The sequence below is a fragment of the Helianthus annuus genome, chromosome 10, assembly GCF_002127325.2.
Source record: "Helianthus annuus cultivar XRQ/B chromosome 10, HanXRQr2.0-SUNRISE, whole genome shotgun sequence".
NCBI classification, from domain to species: Eukaryota; Viridiplantae; Streptophyta; class Magnoliopsida; order Asterales; family Asteraceae; genus Helianthus; species Helianthus annuus.
The window spans coordinates 109,574,440-109,585,920 of NC_035442.2; the positions used below are offsets into that span (position 1 = coordinate 109,574,440).

Sequence of the window (11,481 nt, forward strand, 5' to 3'; positions counted from 1 at the left end):
TGATCCAATATGTGTGAATTTATGTTTTAAGGTGGGCTTGGTTCGGTATGGTTTGCGAGACCGAGCCAACAAATAACACAAGTTTCAGAAGCAAGGTCCATAAGAAGTGGGCTCGTTATACACAAATAATGGTAGTCGGCCCAACTGTGATTGGGTGAATACGGGTGTTCGGTTGTAGCCAGCCCAAGTACGTGTGTGTGTTGGCCCAATATACTAGCATGTTAGAATAACCAAGTTAATGCCACACCGAAAGTTCAACGCAGCGCATTGAAGAGAATTAAATAACAAAAAGTTAGAATCACAAGACTAACGTTACTAACCTTTGAAAGTTCAGATTGTCACATCATCCCCAACTTGAAAGAAATTTCGTCCTGAAATTTAGTACGTAGTCACTGAGGAAGCTAGTTAAGTTGCGTGGTTTCCTGGGGTGTCACAGACATATCTACCAGTGAGGCTCTAAATTTTTTGAAGCAGTTATCTGAAATACCAATCATCAACAACTCTGCTAGCAAATTTGCAGAGAAGCTTCAAAAGGCAGTAGTCTCACAGGTTGAACTTTGGGTTGAATCTAAAAGTGATGAGGAAATCCCTGATGGAAGCTTAGGGTTCTCATCCGAAGAAGAAACAAACTTTGATCCATGATGCTGATCATGCTAGTAATTTTTATTTTATTTTGTAGTTTGAAAACATCATCTTTGTTTAAAACTATCATCATTTATATAACGCAATGTTTATGATATTCACTTACATTTCTTGTTTAATTTGTTCTATGTATAAAACGCAATAACAATATACTGTTGTTATCATAAAACGCAATTAACCAAAACAAGCTGATATTTATGAAGGATATCACAAAACGCAGTAATAAAAAGAGATGAAACCTATACATCATAAAACGCAATGACAAAATTTTTTTTTCTTATTGATATCTGATTTTGACAGAATTTGTATACATAATTACATTGCATTGCTAGAACCTATAGCATTAGAAGAAACCTTATCTTTACATGTGCAACGGTTATGTCCTTTTCCACCACATACACGGCACGATTTCTGGATCTTTGATGATTTCTGAATTGCAATCTCACGATTAGACTTGATCCTTTTTTGTACACCGCGTCCTTTGGTCCTTATTTTGAACGGGACACAAATCATAGAATCTGATTTTTCTAAGTTCCCTCCAATATCAGCAAATCTTTCTTTGCGACTAGGAGGCGGCACAGCAACCATAACCTCATCCGCTTTATCAATATAACTTTTAATACGATCCCTGTAACGACACAGCTCATCTAAATCCCCGGCCAGCCTATTAACCACATACTCATTTGCAACAACGATTTTTCTATAAACATTATCAATTTCACTATTCCTACCCATTTCATCAAACCGAATATTGCAATGATTTGATCCAATTGAAACAACATCTCTTATCCATCTTCTATGAACATATCTTCTAGGAAACTCAGTTATATCAGCATACCGTAGAACATAAAATATATGGCGGCACAATATACCAAATTGTTCAAACCGTTTGCAAGAACAACTTATACTTAAACCATCTTCTTGTTTGCTGTATTGCACCTGTAAATAAGATTAAAAAGCTATATAAAATTAGTGAAATGTAATATAAAACGTAATGAATAATAAATATAATACAGAAATAAGCATATGATCATATAATGATAAAACGCAACAAAAGATGGAAAAAATAAAACGCAATAGATATTTAAAACAATATAAATTTAAAAAATACCTTGAAAAAAGATGTGCATGGCTGTTTGAAATCCTTTATTTCAAAATATTGAACATCACTCACAGTATCAAGAGACTTTGACATACACTTTGTAATGGCAGCATCAATTTCAATCTGAATATCCTTAAAAATTGTTTTGGTATATATTTCTGATGCTTGTTTCTCCAATACAAAGTCACTCCAGGTCTTACACTGAATATACCTTGTATCATGATCATTCCTCCTATGCTCATGCCTTTGAATATCCATTGCAGTCTCAAAATGAGTGAAAAATTCAACAAGTGTACATCTTGGATTGCAAATCTGACCAAAGAAGTAATTCTCGCTTTCACATCTTGATGTAGTACGCATAAGACCAGCAAAATCCTCTCCAAGGTAATAAGCGGGAATCCAATCAAATCGAAGATCATACATATCTTTTAACCACTCATGATTTTCCAATCCAAAAGTAGACATTATTGAATGCCACTCAGTTTCAAAATCTTCTGGAATAATAGTATCATTCCAAACAACATGAGTCATTCTTGTATTAAAATCAATGTTTGCTGACAAAACAGGACCAACCTGAATGAAAAGTAATAAAATTATTAAACATAAAACGCAATAATTTAAAACCCAATATATTGAAAATGATAAACATAATGCATTGATGGTAAAACACAATTGTTTTGTAATTCTATTGATAAAAATGTTTGGAGATCTTATTGTATAATACATAAAACGCAATAATAAAACAATATAAAATTGCAGTTTGTTATATCATAAAACGCAGTTAATACCTTTGTCTTCAATTTCTCCCATATATGCCACATACATAACTTATGCCTACTTCTTGAAAGTACATCCTTAATAGCTCTCTTCATTGCAACATCTTGATCAGTAACAACAACTTTAGGCTCACTTCTAAAAGCATTAACAAAGCACCTTAAAAGCCATCTATAAGAATCTGCAGTCTCCGAACCAAGAAATGCACCACCAAATGTGACATTCCTAAAATGATTATCAATACCAGTAAATGGTACAAAAACCAAATCATACCTACATAAAAAACAAATTAGAAAAGCATTAGAAAAAATAGAACAGGATATATAACGCAATAGAATATGTAACGCAATAAATGAAAAAAAAACCTTACTTGTTTGATTTATAAGTAGCAACAAAACCAAATATGTCACCAAACACTGTATAATTTGTTTTTGATTGCTCATCAGCCCAGAAAAGCCCTTTCAATCTTCTATCTTCACCAATAACATAATCACATGTGAAACCATGACAACATTCTTTCTTCCTAATAAGACGCCTAACTACCATTTCTGCATCATACTCTCCTATGTAAAGATTCAAATCCCTTCTATAATTCTTACAATCAACTTTACTAGAACCAACTTCACCAAAACCACCATACATTGTTTTCATAATATTGAATGCTTTAACAGGTCCAATATTGATTGCAGACAATCCAGATATAAAACTTTCTTTCACATAATCAATACTTCTGGCAGCCGGCAAGAAATGAATATCTTCATCTTCCACAAAGATATAATTATGTTCTTCTTCAAATAGTAGATTTTAAACATATTATTGTTCTCTAATATTAATTTCAAATGAGCATTGCATCCAACTCTTTTTTAACCTCTATTACGTCTAACAATCTTTTTACTATTCTCAACTGAACCAGAATCTATTTCTTTGCTAACATGAAATCCTTCTTTTGAGCAGACAATATATCTTATTTTCACTAAACCACCACCATTTTTCCAAGAGGTATTTTTTTCTTGCAGAAAAACCTGCAGCAAGTGCATATCTCTGATAAAACGCAAAAGCCTCATCAAATGACTTAAAAAAACATTCCAACAGCAGGTGTAATGAATCCACTGACTTTAGGTTTGAAAAACTTTCTTCCACTGTTTAAGCGTACACGTTCCTCCCACTTGGAAATGTTATCTGAAACAATTAAAAAAATTATAAAACGCAATACCTCTTATATAATAATGTTTTTAGTGATAAACCTAAAAATATGTTAATAAAAATTTAAAAATACAAACCTTTAAAGTTTGTATATGAACTAATATGGATAAAAGCATAAAACGCAATATGTTCAGTAAAACGCATCATGTGATCTGAAACACTTAACAAATAACCATAAAACGCAATACAACTTATATAATAATGTTTTTAGTGTTAAATCTCAAAATATGTTAATAAAAATTTAGAAATCCAGACCTTTAAAGTTTGTATATGAACTATTATGGATAAAAGCATAAAACGTAATACGTTCAGTAAAACGCATCAAATGATGAACAAACAAAAATTGTACAACAATGACAGTTATAGCTTTATATTACATAAATCTTAAATTAAAAGTTTGTATGCATATAATTTAATTAATATCATAAAATGCAACTCTTCATTAAAACGCAATAAATGATGAAGAAACAAAACAAACAAATTATGTTAAATTATACAACAATAACAATTAAACTTATGAAAAATCAAATATTAATAACAGAAACACGAATTATAAAATGTAAAACAATGAATTTTGGAAAAACTAACAAAAATTTACTCAAAATTGAAGCTAAACATACCAGCAGAGTCTGAAGAAGACATTGAAGTTATCGAATTGACGAACGAAACAAGATTAATGTTTGAAAAGAGGTGAATTTGCGATCGATGGCGATTTAGGGTTATAGAATCTTCAATTCTGTTATGAGAGTGATGAACTAAGAAGAGAGGTAACAGAATCTATAATCGAATTAGAACGAAGATATGATAATGTAAAAAGACGAAAAAGCCCACGCGTCCAAAATTTAAAAAAAAGATGATGAACGGCTATTGCTTTCTATACTTCCTAGCCAAAATAAACTTCCTATTTGATCTTTTCTCTACAAAACAAATCAAATTTGTTTCCAAGGGTATAGCATGGTGATAAAGTAGTTGGTAGAGTGGCAAAGACAATTAGGGGAGTGGAGTGGTCACTAGTGATAGAATTCTATCACTCACAATATCCAATCAACTCCTGTTATGTTATCAACCACTATTCTATCACTAGTGATAGAATTGTGGTGACGGTGGTCATCACTAGTGATAGAATTCCATCACTCACAAATTTTTTTAATTTTTTATTTTAAATTAGAAATTAACAATAAAACACTAAAATTATAAATTTCATTAAAATTAAAACATACTACTTCAATTTAACATACTAGAAATATTTTAGACTACAATTTAAAAAAAAAAACCTACGCCTCGTCCGACTCATGAAACTCCAAACCTAGAGAACCCCTAACATACGCCCCTCGCAACTCTCTTGGACAATTTTTCCACTCGATATGCGTACAATCGATGCTACCGAGCATCCCGAGAAAATGCCATCTAGCCTCAAGTGCGGCGTAAATACGTGAGATGTCGTGGCTCGTCGGTTTACGTAAAAAACTCTTTACCATACAACTTAATGACCGCGTTGCAAAAAAAATTGCAAACATTCACGTGAAGTTGGCGAATGGCGGACACGCATTTTTGTATCGGCGTGAAACTTGGTTTGCCCCCCCGCATCGTAACGTTCTTGAAATCATTCCTCGCTTGCTTCGATGTCTCCAACAATCTTTAAAAATAATTCTTTGGGTAAACGAAACCGATCTCTAAACGTTTAGGCATTGTAGAGCAGATTTTCCACAAAATAATCGTTCATTAACACTTCGTTGGCACGTATACGATCACGGTCTACCATCTTCTTCTTTGGGCGGGACAACTCGGTATCAAGTTTGTTATACACCGACACAAAACATTTTAGCGTCTCATTGTCGGAAGACGACTCGGTATCGCTATCGCTAGACATCGGAAACGTCGAATCCGTAGGGAACTCCATTTGAGAAAGATGTAGATTGTGTGAAATGGGTTTATGTTTTGGTGTGTGTAAAATGGTTTAAAATGGAGATATAAATAGATAAAGGGTTTAAAGGTTTTTTTTTTATTAAAGTTTACCGTTATTCAACGGTCAAAAACAAGCCCAACGTTCGAATTTTTTTAAACTTTCAACGCATTATTGTTTCAACGCGTTACAAATATAACGCGTTATATTTTAGGTGGCGGCGGTGTTTGTGATCATTTAACGCGTGAAGGGACGACCATAACGGACCGCCCCACTCCCCTAAAGATAAGAGCTAAATCTTCTTTGGAGACCGAAAGTTCGAATCTGAGTTAACACGGATTTTCGTCCCACCGTGAGTTACGCCTGAGAATCTCAGCTCTTGTAGCGGCACAACATCTGCCAAGTGGCAGTCAGCGGTATGGTTTCTGTGAGGACACAGAGAGACCTCGTAAGCTGGTGTTCTTGCCCCTCCATGGAGAAACACGGTGGGTTCCGATTTGGGGTCGGCCTCACAATCGTGTCTTTGGCTGGCCAGTCCCAATCGTCCAGTGAATTGTATCTTAAAAATCGCTATTCTAAAAAATGTGGTTGTGACTTCAAATATGCAAATAGCAAATACATAGCCCAGGCTACCCGATTAACCAAGCAAACCAGGCATTAAGGCATTAGGAGGTAGAGCCTTCGTCAACGTGTATCAAGTTGGGGTTAACAACGACGCTCGAAACGTGTAATCCAAGTCTGAACGGACAAAACTCTTCCACGGTTACAATCCCAAGACAATTGAGAAGTTCAATGTTATTATTTTGAATTATCAATGTTTTTCATTTTGTATTTAGACAATTACATTAATGTTTTGTTGGCTTAGGCATTTTATGCTAAAGTTATTTATTATCTTTATCGTTTCATTGTCTCTTCATTATGTTATCGTTATTCCACGTTATTATCAATTCATGTTGTTGCTATTTCATAATATATTATAATTATTAATTCATTTCAAACAATTACCCACCTTGACCCGCAAGGGCCAAGGACGTGGTCACAGCTTAACTTTCAAAACTTAAGGCAGAAGCAATATTCTGTCAAGCTATGGTTGTTTGTGATTTGGTTGTATTCGTTTAGTGCGTGAGTTAGTACTGTCAACACATAGAACTAGTCATGAGTAGATAACGAAGTGGATGAAATTTGATAAGGACATGGTGGATACGCCGTTGGTACTTCCTATATATCAGTGTTCTTATCAAACTATCAAAAGCCTCGTTAGACTAATCATGGGAAGTTCTATATAAGTGTTGTTGCGTCGTCGATCATGATTCGAATAACGATGTGGATGTAAGCTTGGTAGAGACACGGTGGATACGTCGCTGGTACTTCATATATATAAGTGCCTCTACCAAATTTTCAAAAGCAGCATTAGACTAATCATGAGAGATTTTGTGTCAATTTGTTTGGTTGTGTGATTAAATTCTATGGCGTTGTGAGTTCAAATCTTATCATTTGTGGCAATTTATGGGGAAGTTTCTTTTCGAAATCTCAAGTTGTGACACAGAATGCAACTTAAGCCTCATGAGTATATCTTACAAGTCAGCTTGCTAAGTCCCTCATGTTACAAGCTAACTACGGGACATAATTTCTCTTAAGTCGCAATCACATTCTAATACGCTATTTTTAGGTTTCATAACGTAATACTCGTATTACCCATGATAGGCTATCTTATACATTATCATTTACACCCTTCGTTTATGTATCTTTAGCACTAAAAGCGATTCCTTACCTAAGTGTTTAACCCTTACCAGGATCGTTACCGCCTCAACCAGATCTAAACGTAACCACTACCGTATCGTAGTTTGGGTGTACGCTCAACATTCTCAAGGTTCATGTTTAACGATCATTACCATACATTCCTAAGAAATAATCTGATTCTAAGTTCTTCGTTTTATTTTCTAATCTACTCGATACCTTTTTACGCCCATGAGAAAACCCTGTACATTATCATATTCGAGCAGTTTCCTCCTAATTTCGGGATGAAATTCCTAAAAGTAAGGGAGACTGTAACATCTGTAAAAAAAACGGACCTCCGCAACCCTTATATTACATTTGTTTTATTTTTATGTATTATTTTTTCTCTACGTTGTTTAAATGTTATGTTTTTTTTCTGAGTTATTTAAATGTAAGAATACAAAAAAATAATTAATGTTAGAAATATTGAAATAATTAAATAGGTAATCATTGAAGGGGCTCTATTCCAAACTGATGTTAAAAAATTTAGAATTTTAATATTAACCGGGTCATCACCAACGTTTGTTTCACATTTTTATTCGTTACGCGATAAGTTTTTTATTAAATATTACCAACATAACTATATATAAAATTTAAACTTGCTAGAATATCAGTGCACATTAATTAACACCAAATTAATTCAAATAACGTTTTTATTCATTTATACACGTGTTACATTTGTACGGACAAAATCTAAAATAGCCGGGTGTCACACATTAGTCACCACTTATCACACTTATCCTATCAAATTTGGCACTAAAAATATTATTCAAAATCGATAAGCATACATAGTGTAATACACAAGCCAAATAACCAATTGGCAATTAAAGAATTCAGATTACCTATCTGTGGGCCTGCTGGTGAAGGTTGTATCGCACAATTGGCCCAACTTTATGACTTCTAGAACCTATGGTGTCAAAAGACTGAAATAAATGGGCCTCCACAAAATGTGTCTATATAGGTTTTATGGGCCGAATCCGGTAGTTTGTTATGGCGGGAAAAGGAAACAAGAATCAGGAGGCAGATACGGTGGCAGGGGAGTCAACAGGAATGAAAAGGACGGTCACATGATTTTTGCCGGTTATACTTAAATATATACACATTTCATTCAGTTTATCCATTTTTAATACAAATTCATTCAAACCTTTAAATATTGCAATTTTCTTTTCACTTTTGCCAACCAGTTGTTACCAACGAGTCTGAAGTTAACTCCAATAATATTAGTTTCAGAATTCATATTTGATCTAAATAAATACTAGAAATTACTTATCAAATTTTAACAACCAGTCTAAAAAACCCTGGGACTTGTCTCAGTGGTTATGAAATGAAGGGATAAGGCTTGGGACCTTATGGTCTCAAGTTCGAATCCTGAAGCACACCCGAGTTTTCTATTACAGTGCATTTACTCCAGAGAGTCCTGACTCTTGTGGAGGATGCAACTGCCGTGGATGCCGGTGGGCTGGAAATTTTCTCGGGGAGCGCCAACTCGCCAAGCCAAACTCTGATGCCAAGCGTGGGCCCAGTTAAAACAACATAGTCTTGAGCCGGAATGGGGGGAGGGCCTGCTAAGCAGGTGCGATACCTATCGCCTGTTGTAGAATATCGCCGTTCAAAAAAAAAAAAAAAAAAAACAACCAGTCTAAAATAAATATATACCTCTTATAAGGGGTAAAGTCGCTCTACAAGTGATGAAATTCCATCACTAACAACATCTAATCAAGTTCCGTCATGTCATCCAACATTATTCTATCACTAGTGATTGATTTTGGTGGAAATATTCATCACTCACAACTTTTTTTTTTGTTTTTAAATTATAAATTAACAATCAAAACAATAAAATTATAAATTATATTTAAATAAAAAACAACATTTCTAGAAATATTCTAGATTACAACTTAAAAATAAAAACAAAGAAAACCTACTCCTCGTCCGATATGTGTACAATCGATGCTAGCGAGCATCCCTGGAAAATGTCATCCAGCCTCATGCGCGGCGTAAATACGTGCGGTCTCATTGGTTTAAGTAGAAACTCTTTACCGTACAGTTTAATGATCGTGTTATAAAAGAATTGCAAACATTCACGTGAAATTATGTCCGACATAGCAAAGTATTCATCATATTGACCGGGAGGGTTACCTGTCGCTAGTTAGCGGATGACGGATGTGCATTTTTGTATCGGCGTGAAACTCCGTTTGCTCCTACCGTCGTAACGTTCTTGAAACCATTCTTCGCTTGCTTCGATGTCTCCAACAATCTTTAAAAATAAATCTTTTGGTAAATGAAGCTGATCTCTAAACGTTTCGGCATTGTAGACCGCATTCTCCACAAAATAATCCTTCATTAATACTTCGTTGGCATGTATACGATCACGATCCACCATTTTCTTCTTTGGGCGGCTCGAAGTTGCTTCAAGTTCGTTATACACCTTCTCGAAAAATTCACGCGTCTCATTATCGGAAGACGTTTGGCTATCACTATCGGTGTCTATCGGAAACGAATCTGTAGGAAATTCCATTTTTTTAAAACTATGCAAGATTGTATTTTTGTTGGTGAAAAGGATTGTATTGTTTGAAGATTGAATGTATTTTTAAAAATTGGGCAGAAGGTTTTCTATACATTACAATATATTCTAATATTTACAGTTTTACGCATATAATTAATGATTTTAGTTTACATAATTCATTTAAACTGTTGCAACATTATTTATGACAGTTAACTCTTTATTTTTCAATATCACCGGGTTATGAATTATTATAACGCACTTTTAGTATTATTATTGGTACACATATGACAACTTGGTTTTTATCATGTAAAATTCCTAGTTGATCCAACTAACAAAAACTTTAGCCACTCTGTATCCTTCAAACTTGGTTTAAACTTCGACCATGTCAACACAGGATGTCTATTTAAAAGACGATGACCATCCTATTTCGTTGAGCCCCAAATCTTCGACATCACCCTTCAAGCCTTGCGTCGTCACACTCTTCCTACGCGACGCCCCCTCTCTCCACTTCAACGGCACATCCATAAGATTGCTAAATGAACATTTCATCAAGATGAAAATTGTTGGGTCCAGATTAAACCCCCCGAATATGCCGTTTGCATTCACAAATTCAACAGCCAAAATGTGTTTCCCCAAAATGATTTGCATTGTGTGCCTTGGTTTTCTATCTTTTATCATCCGACTCCTAACCCTATGCATAAGAAACCAAAAATCTCAAGAACAACGTCAAACTATCTCCCAACTGATTTCTCCTTCAAGCTACGTAGATGTAACACCGTACCCACAACTCTAGTGTTCCACGATCACTCTAAAATGGAGACATATAAGGATTTTAGGTGGGATAACCTAACGCTAAGTTGCGATTCTCCTAGTTGCTAGAATCTCTACATCATCAACACAGTATTGCGCTCTCTCCTTATGGGCCTCTATTGCTCTCACCCTATTAGGGATGGCATCCGGTGAAAATGAACACAAATATTATATACCCATTAATCGTAGCAATGCCTTTTTTTTCATTGGCGAACTCACCAGTATTCATCAATGATTTATGCTTACCATCGTACACATCACAATGGATGCCAATAGCGCCGGTGACACAAGTGAGTTTTAGATGTACAATGCTTCTATGAAATTATGAAAAATAGTCAATTATAAATTGTTACCCAAACAAATAGTTTATTTTATAAAATGAACCAAATTGGTTTTAAAATGATCAAACAAACCAATGTTAAATCCAAACATAAAGTCATCATCATACTCAGTAAATCCCACCAATAGCAAAGCTAAGGTATGGTCTGAGTAAATCAAAACATAAAGTACGATGCGGAAACTGAACCGTCCATATGAATATCAACTTTTTCAAACGATGATTTTATTTGTATATCAACTTCTTTTTCCGTATGTAATTTTTCTCTTTATTTTTTTATAAAAACATTTTTCTGTTCATGTACTACCTGATTAATTATAATTATAATTATAATATGTGTGTAATCCATGAATTATAGTAGTATACCCACCCAGTAAGTCACTCAAAAGAATCTCATCGAACAAATTACCCACTCTCCACTAGCAGACGGA

At 34.5% G+C, this 11,481-nt stretch overlaps 1 protein-coding gene across 1 annotated transcript; it reads right to left on the reverse strand.

The window, feature by feature from the left end:
- Positions 1-957: 957 nt before the first annotated feature.
- On the reverse strand, positions 958-9,915 carry LOC110881665 (protein FAR1-RELATED SEQUENCE 5-like). The gene is made up of 8 exons (XM_035978267.1): positions 9,603-9,915; positions 3,799-3,873; positions 3,601-3,697; positions 3,396-3,559; positions 2,889-3,306; positions 2,533-2,791; positions 1,754-2,317; positions 958-1,581 (listed from the first exon to the last, which is right to left on the reverse strand). Exons 1-8 carry the CDS (start codon positions 9,913-9,915, stop codon positions 958-960), a joined length of 2,514 nt encoding a protein of 837 aa, XP_035834160.1.
- Between the last annotated feature and the right edge of the window lie 1,566 nt (positions 9,916-11,481).

What these genes read in the sequence shown, in the direction of transcription:
- LOC110881665 (XM_035978267.1), bottom strand. Translation starts at nt 9,915, where the DNA reads ATGGAATTTCCTACAGATTCGTTTCCGATAGACACCGATAGTGATAGC. An exon ending in GTTTCAAGAACGTTACGACG is followed by an intron (nt 3,874 to 9,602) that starts GTAGGAGCAAAC and finishes TAAGTGTTTCAG; the next exon opens with ATCACATGATGCGTTTTACT. An exon ending in TTCATATACAAACTTTAAAG is followed by an intron (nt 3,698 to 3,798) that starts GTTTGTATTTTT and finishes TAATTGTTTCAG; the next exon opens with ATAACATTTCCAAGTGGGAG.